This window comes from Dendrobium catenatum, unplaced genomic scaffold (assembly GCF_001605985.2).
Source record: "Dendrobium catenatum unplaced genomic scaffold, ASM160598v2 fragScaff_scaffold_231, whole genome shotgun sequence".
Lineage (NCBI taxonomy): Eukaryota > Viridiplantae > Streptophyta > Magnoliopsida > Asparagales > Orchidaceae > Dendrobium > Dendrobium catenatum.
Window position 1 is genome coordinate 4,497,918 of NW_021318693.1, and position 26,625 is coordinate 4,524,542.

General features: G+C 34.4%; 2 protein-coding genes across 6 annotated transcripts; both read right to left on the reverse strand.

Moving 5' to 3' along the window:
- Positions 1-11,415, reverse strand: LOC110097796 (coatomer subunit zeta-2-like). Of its 4 annotated transcripts, none has more exons than XM_020824374.2 (7): positions 11,215-11,415; positions 10,829-10,968; positions 2,845-3,004; positions 1,205-1,352; positions 1,021-1,098; positions 568-652; positions 1-313 (listed from the first exon to the last, which is right to left on the reverse strand). In XM_020824374.2, the coding sequence occupies exons 2-7, from the start codon at positions 10,829-10,831 to the stop codon at positions 254-256; spliced, it is 534 nt and encodes a 177-aa protein (XP_020680033.1). In that variant the 5' UTR covers positions 10,832-10,968; positions 11,215-11,415; the 3' UTR covers positions 1-253. The 4 variants fall into 4 exon arrangements, with proteins under 4 accessions (XP_020680033.1, XP_020680046.1, XP_020680040.1 ...); XM_020824387.2 differs by having other exon boundaries at positions 10,829-10,983; XM_020824381.2 differs by having other exon boundaries at positions 10,829-10,994.
- A 2,513-nt stretch (positions 11,416-13,928) lies between these two features.
- LOC110097774 (ras-related protein RABE1a-like) lies at positions 13,929-26,045 on the reverse strand. Of its 2 annotated transcripts, XM_020824343.2 has the most exons (9): positions 25,861-26,035; positions 25,632-25,766; positions 15,432-15,504; positions 15,216-15,316; positions 15,060-15,125; positions 14,878-14,975; positions 14,675-14,737; positions 14,400-14,492; positions 13,929-14,299 (listed from the first exon to the last, which is right to left on the reverse strand). In XM_020824343.2, the coding sequence occupies exons 2-9, from the start codon at positions 25,702-25,704 to the stop codon at positions 14,216-14,218; spliced, it is 651 nt and encodes a 216-aa protein (XP_020680002.1). In that variant the 5' UTR covers positions 25,705-25,766; positions 25,861-26,035; the 3' UTR covers positions 13,929-14,215. The 2 variants fall into 2 exon arrangements, with proteins under 2 accessions (XP_020680002.1, XP_020679995.1); XM_020824336.2 differs by having other exon boundaries at positions 14,878-15,125; positions 25,861-26,045.
- Positions 26,046-26,625: the final 580 nt, after the last annotated feature.

The window sequence follows — 26,625 nt, forward strand, 5'->3', positions numbered from 1 at the left end:
TTCTCTTCACAAATTTCTTAGACCCTTATTAATTCTCTTCCCAGCAGCTTAGTTTCATATTGCAATCACTGAGTATGCTCCTCATAAAAACTTCATTTGCAGGAATTAGATATGAAAAATCATCTTAATCCTAACATAGTTCAAAATGAACTCAACGTTCTTTTTTTTTAAAAGAAACAAATATGACGAATGAAATCTTCAGAGGCTGCTCAATCCATGGATCAACTCAAATGGAAGAGACAGTCTCATCTCATCACTTAAGAAGGGATCTTGCTAAGTGTTCTCGTGCTGTTGCAAGGGCTTGCGATATAGTCTGTAGACAGGAAAAATGGAAAATTAGATAAACCGCTACATAAACGTCTCTCTCGAGCAATTATTACGTCACGTCACCTGACGCGTCCAGAGACCAATAATCACGCGCTACATCACCTGAAACTCGGTATTGCTCGGTATACGTCTGGATTTCCGGTTTTTTGTCCGGACGTAATAATTACTCCTCTCTCTCTCTCTCTACTCAAAGCAAGAGGGGTGTGAATATAATTATATGATAATGAAGTTTTAACACACCTGCTCGGATAATGAAGACATCCCATCAAGGCTATCTGAGGTGGTCTTCCCAGCAATGACACTAGCTTCAGTTTCCAATATGATCCTGAAAGCCCAAGAGATCCAAAAAAGCGATTAAGTTGCGAATAATCTGAAGCATTCGCTAAGGAATATGGCATTACACAATAAACAAATGATGCCTATGATAAATGGAAACAATTTATGTTTCAATTTGACAAAATTTTAGTCAACGGATTTACTGTTCAAGTAAAATTCTACTAAAATAACAATTCTCTTTTCCTGGCAGTTCAATTTCTTCATCTCCTATCAGTTGAAAAACCAGCTATAGTTGCAATTTTAATAAGAATTTCTTAGCAAATGACTTTCAACCAACAAGAAATATAATTAGTAATAAAGCTTAAAGTTTGTTCACGAATTGCTAAAGGAGCAAAAGAAAGCTGTATATATATATACCCTCCATCAATAATTTCATCGAGGCACAAAAGAATCAGATCCAGGTTTTCAAGTGCTGTCCTCTTGTCTACATTGTTCCTGAAAAGAGATAGCATCCGACAATTAATCATCAAATTCTAATACAAGTGATGATTTTATATGGCTTCAAACATAAAGAACATTCAAATGCTACAATTTTCAAGACCTGAGAATAAGACCAACTGCGTCAAAGAATCCCTGAAGTACAGTTGCTAATATAAGCTCATTCTCATTATCCCCACCAGTAACAAAAAAATGGAGGTCCTGAATAAACTTGTAAACAACAATGTAGCCATCAAACATAGCTATCTCAGCTGCAAAGATCAGGTGAAAATCAGAAACCCAGAAAAAGCTTAAAAAGTTATTCTTCATAAAGGATGGTAAAAGCAACAAGATGCATTTAAGTGTCAACAATACGCTTAGAAGCCAGGAGAACATAAATACAATAATGGTATTGTTATAAAAAATTGTAATCTCTTCCACATGGTTAACTCTATTAGTTTGTATTTTATAATCACTCTAATCTAGAAGCAGTTTGACTGAAAAGAAAGATTGATTAAAGCTGTGCTTGAGTGGAACCATGCAAGTATTTTCATCATAGCAGCAAGTTGGAGGCTGAGAGCTTTGCTAGTTTTATGCTTCCCAACATGGACAATGAAACTGCTACAGATAATGAGCAAAAAAGTTTAACAAAGCTATATTGCCATCTTTTTCATGTGATAATGAACACAAAACTATATCAATTTTTGGCTCCAGTCAAGCCGAATGAGCAGGAAAATATCAAAGAGCTGAGACACAAATCGATTTTTTGGAATTTTAGCTCCAATTTTAAATTATTTTTAAGCTCAAGCCCTAGCACAAGATAGAAAAGGCTGAGCTACTTAATAATTGTCACCATAAATTGCCTGAATAAGGTTAAACTACCAATTACACATCAAAATCAGGTGAAACAAAAGAAGTAGACCAGATAAGTTGTTTCAGATACGCAACTCATCTTTATCTGTTAGTTGGATCTTTGGCTACAAATAAAGAGGTCTTGAGTTCGAAGCTTTTGCATGGGTTGGGTGTGTTAGTTTGATTTAATTGACTCAAAGGTCCCAAAAAAAAAGTTGTTGTTATAGGCAAAAAAAAACAAATAAAACAGCTCAATTTTTATCAATTCTTTAGACCATGATATAGGAATAAGTATGCATATAAAATTAAATAAATAAGTTAAATAATTGAATACAAAATGGCATGAAATCAAACCAATTAAAGTCAAACCAACATAAATCGAACTAATTCAAGTCATGAGCTGATTTCAAGGTAGGGCTAAATCAGCTCAAAATCTCAGCTCTTTCTCAGCCCTAAACCCAAAAGGGTTTAGATCGCAATAGAATTTGCTAAAAGATGAAGCTATAATCTAAAAATAGTTTGACACAAAACATCAAATTAAAAAGCATATTTTCTCCGGTTGGGTACCATTTGAGATGCACTGTATGAAGCATGACCAATAATAAACATACTAAAATTAGAGACTTATTTCTCATGAGAACTATTGTTGGGTTGAAAAAAACTGAGAAGGAAGCTTCCGCACATGTTAAAGATTTTCAGGAAACAATTAAAAACACCACCACACTCCTATCTTATAAAACAAACACAATGTACACTAAGCAATCTGTAATAAGTATCTAATCTTCTATATGAGTCAATTGATATAGCTGTACATTGGGCTGAGCAAATACAGTTGAACATGATCAAGCGGAAGAATAAACATGTGCCTGAAAATGTATAAAAAAATATATTGTTAATATAGCAAGTATTCACCTTCAGTTCGAGCATTTGTCTTTTGAGTCTTGGTGAAAACAGATTTCTCAAATGCTAGCTTTGCAGCTTGAGTGGGCCAATCATCAGCATAGTACTTAACAGCAACACGCTTCCCCTCGGAGTCGAGAAGAAGAATGTTTTTAACCGAAGGGTAAGGCTCCTGCATGCAAATGCAAGTAGATAAACAAGAAATAAATCACCAGCAAAGGGAAATTCCACTAACTAAAAGAAAAAGGTTGTTCTTCTTAAAGCGTGAAACGCCAAAAAATAGTTTGGAAATCTGCAAATCAACTTTTAAGTATACACACACATATATATACCCCTTACCATATCACAAAGTTGCTATTGTCATATAGGTATCAATGCGTTAGTTTATAGTGCCTCGTATTTTCATCAGATGAGACTATTTTAACATACCAATCAAATGCAAGTTTACAACAAAGCAGCCGAGCATTCAAAGCTTCAAGGATAAGCACTAAAAATACACTAAGCACCTTTAAAGTGCAAAACAAATTGTAGAGTGCATATATGTTTTGATACAGATAGTAAAGTGATAGGAAATACTTGAAATCAAGTAGTTCCTAACCAAAACTGAAGCCGAACAAGGAGAAAACTGCTGTCTCCAGCAGTGGACAGCAACTATGCGCAGGGAAAACAGTGAATAATGCGAGAATATTGAGAGACAACGCAAGCAAAGACTTGTATTTTTACTAGTAGACGAAACAAATAACAAAGATACAATTTGTTCTTCAATTCGAGAGGAAGAACGTACTCTCCAAAGTCTCCGGCAAAGCCAAGAGCCCAAAACAAAACCTAGATCTCAAAGAGAAAACTCAAATTCAAGATACCCCTCCTTTTCCCCCCAAACTCCTAATTATACAGAATTAATCATAAAGGACAATAAAGGACAATCATAAACTTCCTAAAACAGCCTCACACGTTCAAAATTTCCCTCCTAACTTTCCCCCTCCAGCTCCACGCGGATCGCGCCTTCCGCCCGCCCCGTCCGTCTCCGCCTCGTGTAGAATTGGACCGGTCCCTGTTGGACCGGTCCAACCGGCCCAGGATGGGCCGGTCTAACATAAAGTTCATGAGGTTTTCGTGCTTGAAACTGAAATGCATAATGCACATCTTAGTGAATGTTATGAAAATTTGCAATTTACTATATGCTTTTAATATAAGAGCAGGTGCGGTGTGAGATGGTCTCCAAAGTGGATTTTTTACATCTATTTCTTTCTGTGATAAAATATGAACGAAAGATCACATAAATATAATTTATACAAGAGACTTAGCTAAAAAATAATTGTGCAAAAATAAGAAAATCTAGAGAAAATTTCAGTGACTCTTTGCATATAGGGAATATCATTGTAGATAGGATTGGACAAAATAAACATGAAGGTGCAAGCATACAACATGAAAAGCAAGGGCTGAAGTGTTGAGATGCGAATGCGTAATTAAGTATCTAAAAAGCAATGGAAAAATGTAATATCAAAGAAAAGCATCAACAGGGATGTCAATAATACCCATGACTATAAACCCTACAATAAATTTGTTTAAGCTGCTCTAAATCACAACAGTTTGGATGGATTTCGGCAGTGAGCACAACCGGAAGGAAGGTTTTCATAAGTCCATTGGCAACGGGAACAGATGAGGAAACGGTTAGGTGGGGGTTCAAGGCTAATTCACTCTGTCATGCCTCATCATGAATGTAACATAAAAAATTTTTCTAAGGTGTAAAATAACCTGAATATTTCCATTTCAATCAATATTCCTAGCTTTTCCACATATTTTCTCTCCCTATAAGACACATCTCTCATTTCTCTACCCCCTTATTTCCCTAAATGCAACCTCCAACATCGTTAGGATACATTAACCACAGCTGCCAAGATGGGCAGCATCATAACAGTCATCTCCCCATTGTTTTGCATAACTTCTGCACCAGTTTAGATTCCTCCTTTTGCTAGATCTGCTCCTTTACTCTTCTTTGATCCCCTCTTCCTCCTTTAAATAATCAAACTCTCCTCCTTCCCGCTTAATCTGACCCTCAATCTCCTCTTTCCTCTCTTGACTATCTTATCCCTGCTACTTCTCAGCAGAAGATATTGCGGGCTCAATAATTTAAAAAAACAAACAAATAGAATCCTGGCAAGGTGTTTGGGTAATTAAAATTTCTTTTTTGAGGCATGGAAAAACCCAGTGAACTAAATTTTAGAGGAGGTTTAAAGCATCTTTAGAATTCAACTTGTACAACGAGGAGTTTGGTTGGCCCATCCTATACCTAACCTGACGCAATACTTAACTGTCAAAGCAGTAACATGCTGCGTGATTTATAAGTTGGACGGAATTCCAAAGGGAATTGTGAAATCTATTTCTTTTTCTTTTTCTTTTCAATGATTTATAATGATAAATGTTTTTAACAAAATTCCTTAATGATTCTGTTTTTTATCAAAATCCCTTTTATATTTATTACAATTGTTTATAAAAAATTAAAGAAAAAAGAGCATTATGTTTGATGCATCAGAGAAAAGCATAATGAATTACATAGTTCACTTAAACAATGCTTCATGACACAACTTGCACTTAAAAACAAAACCTAGCAAGCACATAACAAACTACATATGGGTGATTGAAAAAAGGTTGCTTGCTAATATTTTGTACATGCACATAACTTATCATGCACCATTAGAGATTTTATGAGTTGAAGCAGGTAGACTAACAGGTCATAAACTTGATTGATATAGAACATTTTAGCATCTTAGATTTCTAATGCACACCCAGCATTCAACAAAAAATTAGATGAAGACGAACTAATACAAGAAACATGCAACTTAAGGGGAAAGCAAACTATTAGTTTTAAAATAATTATTTAATAATTTTAAAGATGAAGAAAAAGAGAGAACAAAATAATTGACAAAATAAGCCTCAGACTAAAATAAGAAGAACAGCTCTCCTGGAATATTTTAAGGCTCAAACTTGATCAGAGACTAGAATCCTCAAAAAATAATGATTTATGTTTCCAAAAACTTTCTACAAAAAAATTTCTATTAATCCAAATAATTTTTTATGCATGTTAAAAGGCAAATTTATAAATCTAATGTAGGAGTAATTAGGTAGAAACAACCGCCAAGGAGGTAGTAAAACAACATAAACCTATATGAATCACAACTAACCACTTGCAAAGAGCTATTATGGAAGAATTGAAGGATTAGCACAATAACTGCCCATTGAATAGACGCAACCAAAGGAACCTAAATAGCTATAGAAATACTTGCAGAACAATCGCAACAAAAGGGCTTTAAATAGCAGCACTAACTGCACGCAAAACCCAAAGAAAGTGCCCAAAGGAGCTTCATCAAGAGTAGCCACAAAAGAAACCTATAAAGATAAGAATAGAGCGCCATAACATCAAAACTTGCAAAAGCATATTTTGTTCAATGAATGGATTTCCATTTGATCAAGAAATTGGTCATTCAGTACCATAATGGATCTAGCTTTTAGGTCATATTCTTGTGAACCCAATAACCCATAAATGTGAAAGTATGTGCTTAGACTTTTTCAACAATATTGTTGTGAAGCCCCCTAAGCCAATAGAAGTGCTCAAAGAATCTTGCTTCAAGAATAGCCGCAAAAGAAAACTATAAAGATAGAAATAGAACACCGCATCATCATAACTTGCAAAAGCATCTTCTATGTAATGAATGATGTCATAGAGATTGATCATTCAGTGCCATAATTGATCTAGCTTATTGATGAGGTCATCGATAGGAGATTTCGGCGCGTCTATCAGAGACGACCACGGAGATCGACGGCCATGATTGCTAGCCTTTATTTTTGATTTTTTTCTTGTACCATCAGTTTGCATATTATGCTTTTATTTTCGTAGTTTCCCATTTTACCCCTGAGGGTAGTTGTTGTTTTTGTAAGCCCAAGGGGCATTTTAGACTTTTGCACTTTATTTTCTTTGGGGCCTATTTATATGGCCATTGTATCTTGCATGAGGATTATTGGATTATTGAATGAAAATTATGCTTGTGTTCTCTTTGTGAGTGCCACGTTTTGGATCTCTTTGTAAGTTCCATTAGAGATCTCTTAGTGAGTTCTCAAAATCGTTACATGCTTCCTTCATCTTCTCCACCTACAACTTCAACACACAATACGCAACCGTGAGAAGGAGCCGAATTTTCTTGAAGTAAGTTTTCTCCTTGGAGCCCACCCACCCGCCGACCATCCAAGGCCCGCCGGCCGGCCACTTTGCCGCCGGCCATCCCTCCTCTCCACCACTTCTCCCCTCCTCCTTTCCCCAATTCCTCATTGAAATTGGATTTTCAAATTTCATTACTTTCCATATTGGGAAAGTCTATTTTTGGAAAGTTTTTGAAATCAATCCAAATAAAATTTTGCATGAGAGTGGATTTATTCTCAGATTTTCCTAGTCATCAAATTCCACTTGGAAACCCCCCTTCCTCTCTCCCCTAACCCCTCCCTCTCTAACCATGCCGCCGGCCTCCCTATGGGGAAACCCCATTAATGCTTAATTAAACCTCCTAAATCCTATTTGAAATTCAAATTAGGATTGAAACTTTCCCTCCAATCCTCTTAAAACTGAAAATAAATTCAGTTTTCTCCCCCATAATATCTCCCTAATTGAAATTTTCAATTAATGCATTAATTACATTAATTGAAATTTCAAATCCCTAAATCCCTCCCTCCTAATTTCACAAAACTGAAATAAACTTCAGTTTTTTCCCTCATCCAGCCCGCCTCCCTCCCTATTCTCCCGCCGGCTCCCCTCTCCCTTAGCCAAACCGCCGCCCCACCCGGCCTCCTTGGAAGTTCTTGCTTGCGGTAGCCATCCGGATCCAATTCAAGGATGCATGGACGAACCCGAGTGGAATTACGGTTTTGAGTACGACAATAACGGAAGGGTCGACATCCTCCGGTCACAATTCTTCGACGTCGGATTTGATTTCGACGATACCGTCGAGGAATATTTGGCCCGCATCGTGCCGACGCTCATAGAATCAATCGACGAACACTTCTCCGACTACACTTGGCTTATCGAAGGTCAATCTACCGTGCCTCCTCCGCCTCCAAGATCTTTTTCCACGGCGACGTTCCTTGGCGCTTCCATCTTAGTGGCAACATCCCTGCTAGCTTGGACAATCTTCTGCCGTTCAACTTAGTCTTCGTAGGAAAAGAGTGTTAAAGGTCTCAAAGTGTGAACAACTTGGTATTAACCGTGGGATTTTTATTTACCAGCTTTTGTTTTATGTTTTCTTTTGCAATTGCTTAAAAGACTTAGCTCTCTCATTGTATTTTCTTGCCTAGCAAATTAAACATCGCGAGTTTCTTATAGTTTACTTGACTTTGATGCATGATTAAATAATTTGTGTAGCCAATATTTAATTCTCTTTTAAAGTCCTTGTGTAACTCTCCATTGCATCACATCACTTATAGGTCATATTCTTGGGAAACTAATAACCATGTACTTAGACCTTTTAAACAATATTGTTTCTAATCCCAAGTCAAAAGTTTATTTAAATAACATGAGTTGGCATGATTAAATCAAATTCAATCTAAATGTATAAGTGTATAACCCTAACCTAGAATTAAAGTTAGATTTCACGTCTAGGCTAACTTAGTCAAATTAGATGAACTTAATTAATTATGTTAGCAGGCTTTTGGACTAGAATAAAGTCATATTTATATCCCTCCCTAATCACATTTGCATAGCATCCTTTCCCCCAACGTACCAACACTATCGTCAGCTTTCATAGCCTCAACACCACTACTTTTTGTCATTATCACAACCTAAAGCAATGCATTGGTGACCATCCTCCTTACTTCAATAGTCATCTACATCCCTTCTTTCAAATCTGCCCTCCAAAATTAAGTGTTATCATTTTCTTTTCTTGCAACATCCCCCTCTTCACTTAATACAATCCATTTTATATTCACCCTCCCTTGATGTCATAGTCACATTCTTCTCATCCTACTAAGATCACACATTTCAAAGATGGCCTTTCCATTATGTATTAAAATCCTATCTTATTTATTCACTAGAGAAGGCGATTGAAATCTAACCCCAACCATCACAAGACCCTCACAATGCATAATGTCAGCCATCTTGTGCAGACTTTTCCTTCTGTTGTGGAGCATAGCTCATAAGTAGTCGAATGATGGCATCCATATCATCCTTGGATACTAATGAAACCTGAGTTGAAGGAACCATTAGCTCTGATAGGCAAAGTGTAGCAACAAATTTTACATAATAATAGAGAAAGAAACTCAAGTCAGGTATACGAATTGAATTTGTTGAAATATGGCCTCTTATTAGATCTGGGTCAGTCCTAATCACAATTAACTCCAAAAAAATTTCAAGTATAATAAAAAACAGATTGACCTCTTAATCAACTCATACTTAACTTATTAAGATCCTTTCGAATGACCAATAATAGGGCCTGATAATAGCACAAAAAACAACCAATCATCAAGGCAACGCCAATTTTATTTTTCTTGAATGCTGATTCCTCTAATTTTTTTGTATTATGCGAGCAAGCTAAGACACAATTAATCCTTGGTGTTAAATAAAGAATAAACTCACATTCCTATCTTAGAAGAAAAAAATCAAGCTGGAGTTAGTATTTAATGAGGCACGCACATAATGCAATATGAATCTTTATAACTTTTTAGAGGTAGTAACACAAAATTGGATTTATTCATGCTGTATTTTGAGATGCTAGCAAATCATTCATATAGTTACTTTGCAACTGGCAATGGTCTTGAATGCTTTCTATGAAAATCAAACATTGCATATAAGGTGTTTGAGCCGATATGCAAGTCTAAATCCCAAATTCATGCAACCAAATCCAGTAAAGTATGCAGTCAATGCACTAACTAAAGCAAAATATAGCATCCTAAAATCGAGATCATTTGATAACATTGACATTTCAAAATCATTCCAAGAAAAAGGCACTAAAGAAATTCGTTTACTTTCTTGAAATTCATCTGAAATTGAAGCACCACCCAGTAATACGGTTTAACTGTCAAACCAACCTAACTTAAATAGACAGGAACAAGAGTAGATATTTAACACCCTTTAAACTTCCCCTCATAAAGGGCATCTCACAGAATCATCCTTTCCTTGTTCAAGTCAAAATTCATCAACTAGATAGCCTTTACATCATTCAAAAAATGGAGAAAAATATTTTTTCCATCATCTTTCGACCTAAGCTCTACCGTTCCATCTCTGAAGAAAGCCTATGAAAAAATATTTTATTTAGCGCATTAACTAGTTCCTATCAAAAAGTTCTGCTGAAATAATCCAATGATTGCTAAGCTACTCATCAAATATTCATATATACTAAATTTTAAGCCCTGGCTAATAAAATAAAGTTCAGTAAGAAATGACCCTCCTAGGCTATTGCTGCCTGAATTGCACAACTTCAATGCTATTCATGCTGTAATGAAAACTTAATTAAGACATTAGAGCTTAAAAATAGAATGACAGCGAGTTTATAGATTTTTAGACATAATGTGCTTTTTTTTCCAAACATCTCACTTCGAGCTAATTTACTTTCCTAAACCTAAATTACAGCGTTCAAGCTAAGAACCATCTCAATCAAGGAGCTTTCATTTTTCACTAGGTTGATCAATTTGGTCTATCTAGCACCATGAAGATCTATAAGGAGAAATTTCAAGTAGATCAACACGCCAGCAACAATTTCAAAGTTAGCTTAATGGAAACATTAAAATAAAACAAGAATTAATCCACGGAATCCGAGAAGAACAAGAGGAAAAAAAATGATCCAGGGAACTAATTCGATGCCAAATCTTTTTTAGAAGATCCCATCAAATTTCTAACAATACAGAGAGAAAAGCTGGGGTTTACAAATCATAGTTTGGATGATTGAGGAAAAGAGGAATGCTGATCTCGATTGATCCAGATCGTCAGCAAGAGGAGAAGACAAGTTAATGATATTACCATTAGAAGAGCAGAATACGCTTGCGGACGAGATCTCCGAGGTTCGAAGGAGCGATTGATGTCGGAGTGATCCGAGAGAGGACGAATATTACCGATCAGATCTCCGACTCAAAGCGACAATTGATGTCGAAGCATTAGATCTGTAGAAATGTAAACTGAACCGACCCTTAGGGGGGGTTTGGTATCGGATTTATTTCGAGTTTTTAGTAGGATTTACAGTAAATCCAGCCAAACGCAAAAAAAGTAGCGGTAAATCCGGCAAATCCGTAAATCCCGGATTTGCGGATTTATGGCGTAAATCCGCTAAATCCCGGAAAATCCTAATCCCGCTAGAAGTCGGATTTACGGGATTTGGCCGAAGAAGCGCGCGAAAGGGAGAAAGTTACCTTCACAGCGAGCGAGCTACCGTCGTTGCTTCAGATCAAAATGTTGTAACGTCCGGAAAAAAGTTACCTCACTCGCAGCCGAGCTCCTTCCTCCGATCTCCACCAAGCCGCTCGATCCGACTCTAGCAGACGCTCCCCTACCCGACGCCAAACTCTGCCCTAGCTCCTGTTTTCCGATTCCCCACCAACCAAAGCTCCAGACCCGAGGAGGAAACCCAGTCCGGCGCCTACGACAAGGCGGGTAATCGCCTAAAATCCCATTTTCGACGTTTGATCTGAAGCATCGATGAGGCGGGTAATTAATACTTATAAAATAGTAATTAAATTATTAATTAAATAATTAGTATGCTTATTAGTTAAATAATTAATTATTTCCTTCATGGCAAACAACTTTATAACTTGATGCGGAAGCTAATTAAGTGGCTTTATATTACTCAGTTCAATTTTAAATCTCCAACTATTTTAAATCCTGTAATCTGTTGTCAAACATCTTTATGAATTTAACAGGATTTAAAAATTGTCATATCAAACATAATTCAGGATTTAAGAGCCCAAGATTTAATAAATCCGAATTTACAGGATTTAGTAAATCCTACTAAAATTGAATCCAATCCTATACCAAACACCCCCTTACACTGACCTTTATCACATGGGTCGTCTTCTTTCACCTAAATATCATAAAATTTTGTTAATTACACTATCACCTCTTTGTTGGAAAAAATTGGGTCATCAAGTTTTTTTATAAAGAAAATTTAAACTTTTTGAACTTATTTTAAGATGAGTATAAGATATACATAAATAATTAATTTTTATATCATATTTATTTCAATATAAATTCTCAACCAAATTTTGATCAAATGCTCTTAGGAGTGTAACTGAGACAAGCTAACTCGTGAGCCGACTCGAATTCGAATAGGTAACGGGCTCAACGAGTCGAGCTTATCGAGCTCGCGAGTCAAGCTCGAACAAGATTTCGAGCTCGACGGCTTATCGAACTCGAGCTCGAATAGACCTTCGCTCGACTCATCAGCTCGTCAAGCATCTCACGGAGGTGACCGAGGCAGGAAAATGAAATCTGCGTGTTGCTCAACGATTGAGCTTGAGATGACAGCAGATGCGACGGAGCTCGGGATGATCGAGCTCACGTGCTGCTAGCGCCCGCTAGCCAGCTCTGGACGGAGCTCGACAATGACTGGGCTGTTGGAGCGCGTGCCCGAGGCTCACGAGCTAGCTTTCAGACTGATGAGCTAAACTCGGTAGTGTCAAAACTTGATTAGACTCTACTCGTTTATACCCCTAAATGCCTCGTCCCTAAATTGGTAAAAAAAATTCTTTGATAAAGTGTTATAGACAAGTGAGAACATTTTTGGGATATAATATCCTATTTATTTTCATTATGATACTTCTAAAATGATAATGCATGATATTTAAAATTTTAAAACACATATTTAATTAATTTATTTTTATCAAAATCTATATGAAAAAAAAAAAGAATATATTTATAATAATTGTAAATATAGGATCTTTAAAGATAATCTTGAAAAAGTCCTAGCTTATTTTGTGACTCTATATTAAAATTTGATTTGCTATTTATTCTTTTGCTCATCTAAGATCAAACTGTGAGATTATTTCATTTTAAGTAATTTACTTTTGAGTTTCTTGTAAATTTTTGTTAAGTCAAACCTTCTTGAGAAGATTTAAAAGTGATGCCCTAATACATTATTGTCATGAATATATAATTCTCCTTTGAATAAATGGTGCATTGATTCCTCTACCCATTTGTTCAACTTGTGTGAAGGACAGTTTTACTCAAGTAAGAAAATCAAAGATTGCAAGGAGCATCTCTTAAGTAAAATCATCATCTTTTGTTTTTTAACACTTTATTTTTCTTGCTTGCTATTTTATAATATTTTTGGTCGTTATTACTGACTTGAATAATCAACAAAAAAAAAAAAAAAATTCAGCCCTGATATTCCTCTCAAACTACTATTTTCATAGATTATTTATTCATTTTAAAAAACTCTAAGCACAACAAATATATAAGATTCAATGATCAAAAGTTGGTAATATTATAATTTATTATATTTTTTGTATAGGTGTGCTTGCAAGTTAAATAATTTTTTCTATCTAACATCACTTGTAAAGGTTGGCATATTTGTATTTGTACAAAAAAAAAATTATAATTTTGGCTTTTTATTAAATGAATAATTGTTTCAAAATTTGATAGTTAAGAAAACCATTATTTATTTATTTAAAAACAAATCATTCATGATTCATAAATAACCCTTAACAATTGTCAAATAGCATTAAAAAAAATTTAAACATGAGAGTGAATCAGATTCAGGCTTCGTTTGGGACAGCTTTCTTATAGCTTCTTAAAGCAGCTTTCTAGTATAAATTTTTTAATTTTCGTACTATAAAACTGCTTTAAGAAGCAGTAAGAAAGTTGTCACAAACGAAACCTTAATTTAAAAGAAATATATTATTAAAGAATCAGTTATCTATGGGTTCAAAAACTGGAACTAAAAGGCACCCACAAGCACATATGAATATAGATAACTAGGAATGAACCAAGCAATCCCTAGATGCTAATAAACATAACATAAATGTTAGCACAAAACAAAAAAATAAAATTACAGCTAGCATTTACTCTGTTGATTTCCCTCAAAGTATCATAAGGATGATTTTCTCAAAAAAAAAAAGAAAAAAAAAAGTTGAGAAACAACAGAGGATTCAGCTATGCGTACACGCAATGATAACATAATGGAGAAGGGGGCAACATGCTTAGTGAAAAGAGAAATAGAAGTGGTCAATATAGTACCAATTTTTTCCCGGCACAGCAAAGCAACAACATTGCACGCAGGATCAGCGAGTGTAAAGAATGATCGGATTAAAATACAAAGCATCAGCCAAATCACTAACTATAATTCTCATATTAGTTCAAAATAAGATCAAACAGCAACCAGCCCAAAAAGCACCGCTTCCAATCCCTTGTACTTCTTTAAGAACCACAGCAGGCCGATCTCTCTGGAGCTTTGCTGTCACCGGAGGACTGGTCTGGCTTGTTGATCTTGATTGTCCGTTCCTGTTGATTAACAAAATGACAAATTTCAGGAATGCAGAATACGAAGAGCAACCATGGATTTAAAGACCTTAGTGGTCCTGTAATGATCAAGGAAGCATACCTCAGGTTTGTTATCAGATTCTGCAAGCCTCTGCTTGATGTCTCTAGCAATTGAAAAGAAAACTTGCTCCACATTTAGATTTGTTTTTGCGCTCTGAATGGGAATTCCATCAGATGTAAGGACGGATGGAAATGTGAATATATATATATATATAGAGAGAGAGAGAGAGAGTAAAATGGATCTCAAAATCCTTAAATATGTTTTGAGAGTAGTGTAATATTAAATATTTATCTATTGAATTCATCTTAGAACATATAGAAGAGCTTGACACTTACAGTTTCAAAAAACTTGATACCATATTCATCGGCGAGTGCTTGACCCTTCGAGGTAGGGACGGCCTGAGAAATAGAAATGTTTTAAAGCATAAGAGCTAAATCCACATTTACGTTTGACAAAAAGTTTCAAAAATCATGGCTTATGTGCATATGGTCCATGTCAGCCTTCTGGCTACATAGATTGAGATGAGGGGAAAGAGTACCCTTTTGCTTTCGTCCATATCAGCTTTGTTACCAACTAGAATCTTGTTAACATTATCAGAAGCATGCTGTTCAATATTCCTGATCCAGTTTCTTATGTCTGCATATTGAAAAACCAGAACAATAAGAATTTGAAAAGTATAATTTAAATAAAATCTTAGTAGAATAAGATAGCAGTTATTACTGTTGAAGGATGACTCATCAGTTACATCATAAACAAGTAAAATGCCCATGGCCCCTCGATAGTAAGCTACAGTTGAAAAGAAGGTAAAAAAAAAAGCTTATTAGCAGCTCCAAATATCAAGGGAAGGGTTGTAATTGTTCTAAATAGCAAGCATACCAGTTGTAATTGTTCTAAAGCGTTCCTGACCGGCTGTATCCCAAATTTGTAATTTAATACGCTTGCCATCAAGCTCAATAGTTCTTATTTTAAAATCAATACTGCAAAAAAAACATGCAAAAGTAATCAGAAATGCTGAAAGTAAATAAACTGCTTGAAGGAGAGAAAATTTAGAATTAGAAAGCAACCAAAAAAGTAGATCCTTGTAGAACATACCCAATTGTGGTAATGAAACTAGTAGTGAAGGAGCCATCCGAGAACCGTAAAAGGAGACAACTCTTGCCAACCCCTACAAAGAAAGCAATCCGTTTATACTAATAATGTAACACAGCACCAAATAGTCCAATCTAAGATTTCAAAACCAATGCTCTTATTCGATCTTAACCCTGATCACACAGATTGTAAATGAAGAAAACAAAAAGAGTGACAGAAATTGATGATGATGATTGTGATGGTAGCAAGAATCAATAAAGTCAAATCAAGAAAAGAATGCATACAAGTTTTAACTGTAGCTCGAGCTTTACAAATTTCCTTTATCTCACGGCATCACAATAAGGTTACCAAGAAAAAAAAAATTATTTTAGAAATTATATTATAAAGGCAAATGATAATCAGAATTTGGTTTCTACTAAATGCTAATTTAGTTGGATGAATTTTAAAAACCATGTAAATTTGCACTTCTGTTGTTAAATGATGAATTTACAAATTCAAATTCTTTTGTTTTAGGGAGAGCTTGGAGATTTGGCTAAGTTATAATCCAAATGTCCGAAGTTGAAATCACGGAAAGGTCTTTATTAATGCAGGATAGTAATATTGCGTGCATCTATCCCTCCCTATAAATCCATGTTAGTACGATTGCATGTATCAATCTTCGCTATTTTGATAGCCCCTTCGGTAATTACACCTCTTCAAGAAATGTAATTTGATATCAATGTATTTTGAATGCTCATAAAAAATTTAATTCGTCATAAAATCTACAGCATTTTCATTATAACAGAATATTATAATATCTTCCTGTACCCTATTCCTCAATAAAGCCTTGTAACCAAAGTCCTTCCTTGATGGCTTCAGTAAATGCATGAACTCAACTTTAGTTATGGATAATTTCACTATATGTTGCAAGGATAATTTCTTACTCATAATGCCTCCACAAACTTGTATAACATGAGAGCAGTTACATCCGATTATAATTTCATTGGAAACATCTTCACCTCCTTATGATAATCCCAAATTTAATGAGCCCTGAAACATATTTGAGAATCCATTTCAATGCTTGCCAATGCATTCTTACTAGATTTTCCATGAAATGGCTAACACTGATTGAATAGGCTAACCTTGTGCATATCATTCCATGCATTAAATTACCGACAAAGTTGGTCTATGTAACCTCATCCATATAGAAATTCCGCAGTGCAGTTTCAGTTGCTAAGCTAAAATCAGAAGCCAAAGGTGTTTTTACTGCCTAGCTATATTGCCTTTTCCAATTATTGCTTTTGTGAGTAGGACAGTTTTCTCTCTCCTCTAATTTTGTATTAATAAAATTTTACTAGTTGTGCCCATATCCATCATTTCAAATTCCAGACGCAACTAATTCTTGAGATGACAGATTTATCATCAATATAGAGCAGACCATACACCAAAACATTACCTTCAATTGAAATGAGCACAGCTATCCAACTTGCACCTTATGAAACCAATTTGCTTCATAAACTGATCAAACCCAATATAACATTATCTAGATGACTGCTTCAGACCATAAATGAATTACTTCAAGAAACAAACTTGATTATGATTTCTTTCCACAAAACTCTCAGGATGTTGAATATCTCCTCCACATCTCCAAATAGAAAGGCAGTTTTAACATAAAATTTATCGAGCTCTAAATCAAATTTAGCAATGATGAATACCATTATTCTAATGAATGTTTGTTTTGCCACTAACAATATACTTGATTGAGATCTAATCCCTCTTTTTTATTTAAAGCCTTTGGCAAACAACCATGTCTTAAATTGAGGCATTTCAATACCAAGATTTTCATCTTTCCTCTTGAATACTCATTTACAACCTATTAACCTATGATACGTTTGACTTGTAGTAAACAAGAATATAGGCATTGTTATTATGCAATGAATTCGTTTACTCATTAATTGAGAGTAGCCAATGAGCTAGGTCTTTATAATTAAATGTTTGATGATAAGTTATTAGTTCCCATTCTTCTGAAACTAACATCGCATAAAATGCATACGCTATAATGTCTGCAAATCCAAATCTTTGTGGAGGTTTTCTTGCATGCTTAGTCCCCTCTCTCGTGAGATTATATTATTGTTGGTCTTCCTTTTTGACGGGTGGCTGCAAGTCATCTTCTTGATTGGTTGAATGCTATATTACAGCTATCAGCTCCTCACCACTTTCCCACCTAAACCTATGACTTTCCAATTAGGTTTTCACTGCATGAAACAACAATTTAACGCCATCATGGTAACACAGAAATGCACATTTCAATGCTTGTGGTTACAATTTATCTCGTCTAACATGATCATCAGTTATACATCTTAATGCTCACAGATTTGCATAATCAGGAGGATCACAAATCCAATCATGGTTGTTTTGTAAAGCTGTTTAAGTGCAACTATTCACCAAATAACTTGCAATCTTCAAACTTTCTGCCCAAATTTCCTTCAAATTTGCACTTGTTAAAATGCTTCACTCTTTCAAGAAACGTTCAGTTCATCAGTTCAGCCAGCCCAATTTGCAACCGGGTATCCCTTACTGTTGTGTGTTAGAAATTTCTTTTTCCACAGCACTTGTCAAATAAATTTGAACGTTATTCCAGTTCATTATTTGTTAGCAGCTTTTTTATTCTTCTTCATACCTGATTTTTCATAAGAGTTTTCTAGTTTTTAACGGGATTAAGAACTTGATCTTTTGTTTTGAGACAATAGACCTACACTCTTTTGGAATAATCAACTATAATAGACATGAAATACCTTGCACCACCTCTCGATTGAACTCTTAACGGTTTCCATAAAGCTCTGTAAATATAGTCTAAGATGCACTAAAGGATGCAATCTTCAGGGACATTGCAAGCTTCTATATGAACTGTAGCTCGAAACTTAATCCAACAGCTTTTACCGAGGATGCAATCTTCACAAAATTCCAATTTCCTATTTTATGAATTTCTGTGAGTTTGTATTAAACAGGATTAGATCTTATTTTAGTTATATTTCTCAATTTCTGCAGGAATTTCAACCGAGAACCCGGAGAATTCCCCTAAGAATCTTTCAATGTCCCTCTCTTCGTCTGCTTTCAGTTTTTGGTTCAGTGTACTATAGACATAATCTTAGGTCACCTTATTTTTCTGTAGAAGCAGTTGTTGCTTTTGGGAGACCCCTGCTGCTGTTCTCTGCATCTGCTGCCTTCTACCAGCTGCTGCCCTGGCTCTCTATCTTCTACTTCTGTCTTGGATTGTGTGATGTTGCCTATTTCTGCCTTGCTATTGGCCCTGCTGCCAACATTGCTGCTGTTCTATGCAGCTCCACTGCTATTCTGCCGCTGCTACTGAACTTTCCAGATTGCTGTAATTAACCAAGTGCAGAAAGCAGTAACCTGAGGAATCCAGAAGCAAAAACAGCAAGATAGCTGCTGTGCAGAGCAGGAAAGCCACAATTTTGAGTTTGCGTGCTGCCGTCCACAGCAAGGTGAAGTCCAAATCAGAGAAGGGACTCATCTACAGCGTGAATAATACTAGAGGTGCCTTTAAGGCTTTAATTGACTAATAACGAATAAAGAACCTCCAAAAAATTTCAAAAGTCTTTACCTAAGCATTACAACCTCTCATTGTGAGCGTATTAGATAACATTAAGAGATTGATAATTAAAACCATTAAACTTATACACTAAACAAATATCTTTGCCTCCTGCACACTGGAATTGATACTCAAAATTACAAGGCTGATTATTGATAGGTAAATATAAAGTTTTGGAGTTGAAGCTAACAAATCAATAAGTGAACAATTAAAATGACAAAAATCACATAATTGAAGAAGATATAGATCACAAAATAGAATCTAAATGAAGACAAACAATGGTATGCTATTTAATCTTAGCAAGATAGATTTAGGCAATCTGGGCATTTAGAATGGAGATGAGATGCATTAAAAAGATGGAAAGACAAGTAATATTAAAGCCATTGCACGAAAAAAAGGTAGACCAATGTTACCTTAAACAAATGTTGTGAAAAAAAAAAAAGCATAAGTGGGTTAATATGATTCCAAACATGAAAGGATTCATAAAGATGATCCCAACTGGTTGGAAAAATGATGATGATTAAAATGATTCCAAACATATAATCAATAACAATAATGATGTTTTAGTTATAATTCTACTTATAGGCACGTTTTAACACAATGAAATTTGAAAACAATCAATAACTATTACGTGGATACTGCATCACTTAGATTCTTAAACAATAGAAGCAAGTAGATTATCTAAGCTGTTCAGCGACGCAATGGCTAGAAATTCTCTCGGCAATGTTATTCTAGATAATAACATATGACATCTACATTTGCGGCACTTATAGAAAAAAGTTTAATACCACTCCAATAAACCAACTATGAATTGTTATAAAATATATATATCTTTTTCCTTTCATCTACATCACTCTTGTGCTAATTCAAGTCACTTTGCCATCTTCCCATCGCTACACAAAGCTTCTATGTTTTCTTCCTTGAAAAGAATATTTTCCTTACTTTCAATATTCCTAAAATGCTCCAAAACAACTTATCCGCTGCCAAAATAAGCAACAGCGCTAAATCAAAAACCAGAAAATAAAAAAGAATGTCTTCTCTTTCCCTCCCCTGTACAATCTCCCAACCTCAAATGATTATGCCAACACCCTCAAATGACTATATATCATGATATAGAATCTAAAAGTAGCTTGATTAGGGTTTTTATACGATCTATCACCTGAAAAATAGTCCAACTTAATTCTGGAAGGTGCGATAGAGAATACAAGACTCATCAACAAGGCAGAGATGCAAAATCAATGTCAAAAGGCATAATGAAATTCATTAGTAACCTGGCAAAAGTGTTAGTGTTGAAACAATATTTGTTTAAACCATCCAACAATCATCAGAAATGAATGAAAAAGAAGGATTCGTAAAGATAACCTCAAATGGCCAAGTAACGCCAGGGATGATGATGACATTGACGAATCACAATAGTACACATCATCATATTGGTAATATAGTATCGATTTATTGACTTATTAACTTTTATGCCACAGAAAATTGGAAAGAGTTATTAAATGCAAAGAATCATAATGATCCAGATAGCTCCGGCATCAATAATCTATGGTCAAAGTTTAATAAAATATGTGTGGCTTCATTCGAGGCTAGCTTTATGCATAAGTAGGCATAAAGCTATAAGGAGATAATACATCAAGGCACAAAATGACGAAGGACTAGATAAGAAGCTTCAAGTTTTCAAAACTCCAAGATTCCCTCCTTATTGTTTGACCAAGATATGATATGAATGAGCTTTTATCAAGATAAAAAAAGGTGAAGATGATAAGAGGATTGCTAGCATAAATAATAGGAGGCTACACATTTCATTAAGGAATCTTAGCTTTTCTCTCTTATAATCATATAATTTTTTTTTAATCGAGGAATGTTAATCTTATAATTTTTTTAGTACAACAGTGATAATATTCTACTTATATACATTATATGAAATGAAAGAAACGTAAATTCTCACTTTCTCTGTCCTCTTGTATGCTCACTATCTCTTTTCCCTCTGTCTAGCCGCCCCTCTCTCATTCCTCACTCTCTCCCCCTCTTCTCTACAAATGAGAAGGGCTTAAGCAAGGACGAAACCAACATCAAGTGGAAGGCAAGGAGGGAGAGAAACAAAAAAAGATTTTCACTTCCTAGCCTCCATGTGCATGCTAGATTTTTCTAAATTAACAAACACATACTGTCCCCCATGACCACCACCTTTGGTTGAATTCCAATAAGGGGTCTAATCCATGTTAATTAAATCCTTGCCAAGGTTTTATCAATCCGATATCTACTTTGATCATATACGTGCATGAACTAATCTCCATTTGAATAATTTTTTGCTAGAATTCAATCATTACATGTTAAGAGTCTTGGTTCAATTCTTGTTTTCGTCATCATGTATTTCATATTTGATAATAACCTTACCAAAGATCTACATAAAGCCAAACACTAGAACATCTAAATCCTTGATTCAATACATCATGAGTGTTATACACTAGCCCAAGAGGATTGGATCATGATTTGATATCAAAACATAGATATGACACATAGGGAAGCGATAATATTCCATTGGTTAAAACAATAACATCCACAAAAACCATTACTACAGCTATTGAGTTTGCCAAAATGCAAAGAAAACCCATAATGTCGGACATATGAAGTCATGAAATCAAATTCAATAAAATAGAGAATCTAATGGAAAAGCTAATCGAGTAGATAGCATTACAAAAGACACTCGTCCTAAAAAATAAGAGGACGTTGCCGCCAATAGTAATGTTCAATTGAGCACGAAGCAAATGTTCCCTGATGGTAACAATGAGAATGCCTAAGAGGTATTTTCTAGATATGAGAATGAAGAGGAGAATTCATAAAATTCCCCCATGGACACCAACTCCTACTTAAAGAGTATATGAAGTTAGAGTTGGGGGTGTCAAAAAATAATCCCACCAACCAACCTGATAAAAATAATCTAGTTTTGGGTTAACCCGTTTAATAAACGATTTAGATTCAGGTTAACACATGAACCTGATTTTGTCCCAAAATTGACATGTTTAATAATATTTTTCTTAAATTCGCTTTCTTATTTGTACGATCTTTTTATTTTTAACCAATTAACTTAAATTTTATAATTGATAAGTTACATAAAAAAAAATTAAACAAAATGGGTTATTGTGTCGTGTTCAAGTCATTCTAGTTATCAGCAAGCCAAATTTGAATTCACCTTTTTGACCCATCTATTAAATGGGTGGGGCTTGAGTTGATTGGAATATAATCGATTCAATTCAAGCTGGATTTGAATCCGACTTGTTAACCCATTTTGTCACCCCTAGTAAAATTTATCATTGCACAATTAATTGATTGAAAAAAAAGGTTGAAAATTGATTCTAATTATTAGAATCTTTGTGACATGCACAACACATTTCATTCAATCATCTCAAATTGTCCCTTGCATAAACTCGTTTAACTTAAAGTTTGAAAAAATAACAAATTCCCAAAGTCTATGTAGAAGATCCTTTTTATTAGGGATTGGATAACTAATCCTTTTAAAATATGAATAAGAGGCTTGTAATTTATCACTAATTTGTGTTTACCATGCTTCTTTTTAGCAATATTCATAACATAAAAAAGCTGTAAAGCTCAATGAAAAGTGAAGCCAATGAATAAGACCTTCAGCAAAGAGATTGTTGATCTCATTTTTACAAACCTCTATAAAACCCTAGTTAATTTGGCAAGGATAAGCCTTTTTAGGAAAGTTATTCATTAAAATAGTCTTAATAAAGAAGAGCGACATAATGAGTTTTTCACTTCCAAAAGGCAGCAAGATTATCACACAAATGACAAATCTTATCATGAAAAGCTTTTGTAATAAAAGTTATTTTCTTTTGAATTTTTTCAATTTTCAAATTTTAAAAAAGAGTTTTCACATCAATTTTGTTATTTAAAAAACTAATTTGAAGTTTAGTAAAATATTTTTTCTTTAAGATAGGTTATAAACTGCAAAACAATTATTTTCAAATTTTCTAGAATAAATTTCAGTATTATTACTTTTGTTCATTGGCATAATTTAAAATAAGAATAGTATGCCTTGGCTAAGATCATATGTTGTGAAAAATTTTTATAAGTAAGAGAGGAGTTGAACGCAAACAATTTTTTACAAAGAACAAAGCCTTCTTGAACGCAAACAATAATAGGTTTGTCGTAGAAATGGCTTTCATAAGAAATATGGCTAGTACTAGGATTACAAAGATGTCATTAACCTGATTTGCAAATAATTTTGAAATCCATCGTATAAATTTTTGCTTCCAATAGATATTATTAGCATATTAAATAATTTGCCATTCACTTAAATTCCAATTTATATAAAAAATCAAGGGATTTAATTAACAAAAAAAAAATCATGACCGAGAATATTTTGTTAACCTTTTTAATGAAGATTATGAGAATGCAATTGACTTTAGTGACCTTAGCACCCTAAATGAAAATAAATATTTTTGTTTTTATCGGCGTATTAGTAAAACCGAAGTTAAGAGGCTTTAACGAAAAATGAGTGTGAAAAAACTGTTGGACCTGATGATATTCCAATAGAGGTATGTAAATGTTAAGGAGATGAAAGAATTTCTTGACTTACTAAACTTTTTAATATTATTTTGAAGACTAAAATGATGACAGATGAGTGGAGAATGAGTATGTTGATTCCAATTTTTTAAGAATAAGGTGATGCAAAAGATTGTGCGAATTATAGAGGAATTAAGCTAACATTGCATACTTTAAAACTATGGGAGAGAGTTATGGAGCATAGGTTGTGGCGTGACACTAATGTTTCTCAAAATCAATTTGGATTCATTCCAGGTAGGACTACTACGGAAGCTATACATTTATTGAGAGATTTGATGGAGATGTACAGAGAGAATAAGGAGGATCCACACATGATTTTTATTGATTTAGAGAAAGCATTTAATAAAGTTCCAAGAGAAATGCTATGGAGAGTTCTACGTAAGAAAGGGCTTAATAATGCTTATATTCAAGTCATTAAAGATAAGTATTCAGGAGTTGTTACTTGTGTTCAAACACAATGTGGTTTGACCAAGTATTTTTTTTTATTTCAGTTGGATTACATCAAGGATCAGCCTTAAGCTCATATCTTTTTGCTTTAGTCATGGATGTTCTCACTAGACATTTGCAAGAGGTACCTTGGTGTATGCTTTTTGTTGATGATATTCATCTTGTTGATAAGACTAGAGAGAGAGTTGAAAGTAAACTTGAATTATGGAAGCCAACCTTAGATTCTAAAGGCTTTCGTTTGAGTAGATCTAAAATTGAATATATGAAGTGTAATTTTAGTAATAATAGATCTAGTAGGGGGATTGTGACTTTGACGATCAATTTATTAATCAGAGCACACGTTTTAGATATATTGGATCTATTGTTCAGAGTGGCGGTGAAATAAATGGGGATATTATTACTAGAATTCAAGTTGGATGGTTCAAGTGGAGGAATGCATCGGGCTTGTTATTTGATAGAAAAGTCCCTCTCAAACTTGAGGGAAAATATAATAAGATAGTGAGACCAGCAATGCTTTATGGTGCAAAATGCTAGCCATTAAAAGAGAAGCATAATATTAAGTGTTACAGAGATGAGGATGCTCAGGTGGATGAGTGGCTTTACTCTTAAATACAGGATATGAGAAAAGCATAAACATGAAAAGGTTGGAGTAGCTCCAGTGGAAGATTAGATTAGATAGAGTCGACTTAGATGGTTTGGTCACATAAAACAGCGGCCTTCCGATGACCCAGTTAGGAAAATAGATGTATTAGATTTGACTTATATTAATAAAGGTAGAGGTAGACAAAAAAAAACTTACTCATAAAATATTAGAAATGACATGTCTTTATTAGATTTAGATGAAAATTTGACCCTTAACAGGACACAATGAAGAAAAAGGATTCATGTAGCCGACCCCACAGAGGGATAAAGGCGTGTTGTTGTTGTTGTACACAACTCCAAATAAGCAAGAAGGACAGCATCATTAATGAAGCATCGTATTTATTAATGTTTTTATTATTTGTGGAGGGAATCACCTACTTCAAGCAGTGCTTTCAGGAAGAGTTTTCTAGAAGTATAAGTTGGATTCAAAGAAACTACAAGGAACAAAATCAAAAGAAACCGGAAAATTCAAGAATTTCAGGAACAAAAGACAAATTCTGCCTTCAGTCCATGGAGAAATCCAAACTGGAAGGAAAATGAGATCAGAGATGTTGATGAACAAGTACAGCAAACTACAACTAACCATTTGAAATATTAGAGCATGACAGAACATGGATCAGTTTTGGAATGATCTGCCTATGAGAAATACAAAACTATACTCTAAAGCCTTGCGGCTTGTTATACGAAACATCATGCTAAATTTTCCAAGAACCCACCAAACAAATCGGAGATGTCATAACGTCCATCCTGTGTACGATCCCTGTTGACCCATAGAAAAAATCTACCGATCTCATAAATCCCTTCATCAGAACTAAAATCAAACAAAAAACAAAAGAAGATCTAATCGTCGGCTCTCACGACCAAACAAAAGCTCAGAAGAAAAGAATGCGATTAGATTCAAACAAAATACAGAAATAGGGAGAAGAAATTGTCACCGCTGTCGCCAATTAAAAGGAGCTTGATGAGATAATCGTAGTCCGCCCGAGCCCTAGCAGGAGCACCAGCCATGTAAAATTCGCGGACGAAGCTCCTGAAATCCTATTCCCCACTAGGAAAGTCTGATCCGCTCTCTGAAGAACGATGCAAGCAAAAACCAATATCATCTCAGATGATTAAGAATAAAAAATTTCCCATACAAGAATTTAAAATGGGGAAGATAATAACAGGTCGATCGCGATGAAGAGGACACAGAAAGGTCCAATGGAAGCGGGTCGGCCGTTGAAGATCTTCGGTGGAACAGAGAAGGATCACGGCGTCTCTTTTATTTTTAAACCCAAAAGATCGGAAGAGGTCGCTCTCGCGCTGTGTTCCTCTGCCAACTCTTTCAACTTCCCTTGGAGGAATCCAACCCGTGCATTTTCAGCTAGCGTCTATTTTTTTTTTTTCCTTAATAATAATTGAATAAATATTCCTAAAGTTTTTTTTTTTTTTAGAAAAGATATATTTAAAAAAAAAATTAAAAATAATAATAATAAAGCTATATTTCAAAATAAAATATTTTTTGCTTATAAGAAAGAATCTCAATATGGAAAAGTTAGTACTTGGTGGGCCTAATGTAAAAAAAAAACTCTCAAAATATTATGATATATTTTATATTATAATGGGGCAAAAATTTTTATATGTATCTTTTAATATATTAGCTCTTAATTATTGAATAATACAATTAAATTAAATAAATTATATTACTAAATTATATGATAATTAGGATATAAGACAATAAGTAAAAGATGAAATTTCAAAAAAAAAATCTTAAAGTTTTCATGACATAAAGACAAAGAAAATTAAAGTATTATATGAAAATTAAATTATTAGGCATTTATGAGGGTATAAATATGGCAAGAAAATGCATAAGAATCAATAGACCTACATTAAATTCAAGAGCTCATGAAAGAAGAGATTATCACATAATTTTACAGATATATGTAATAA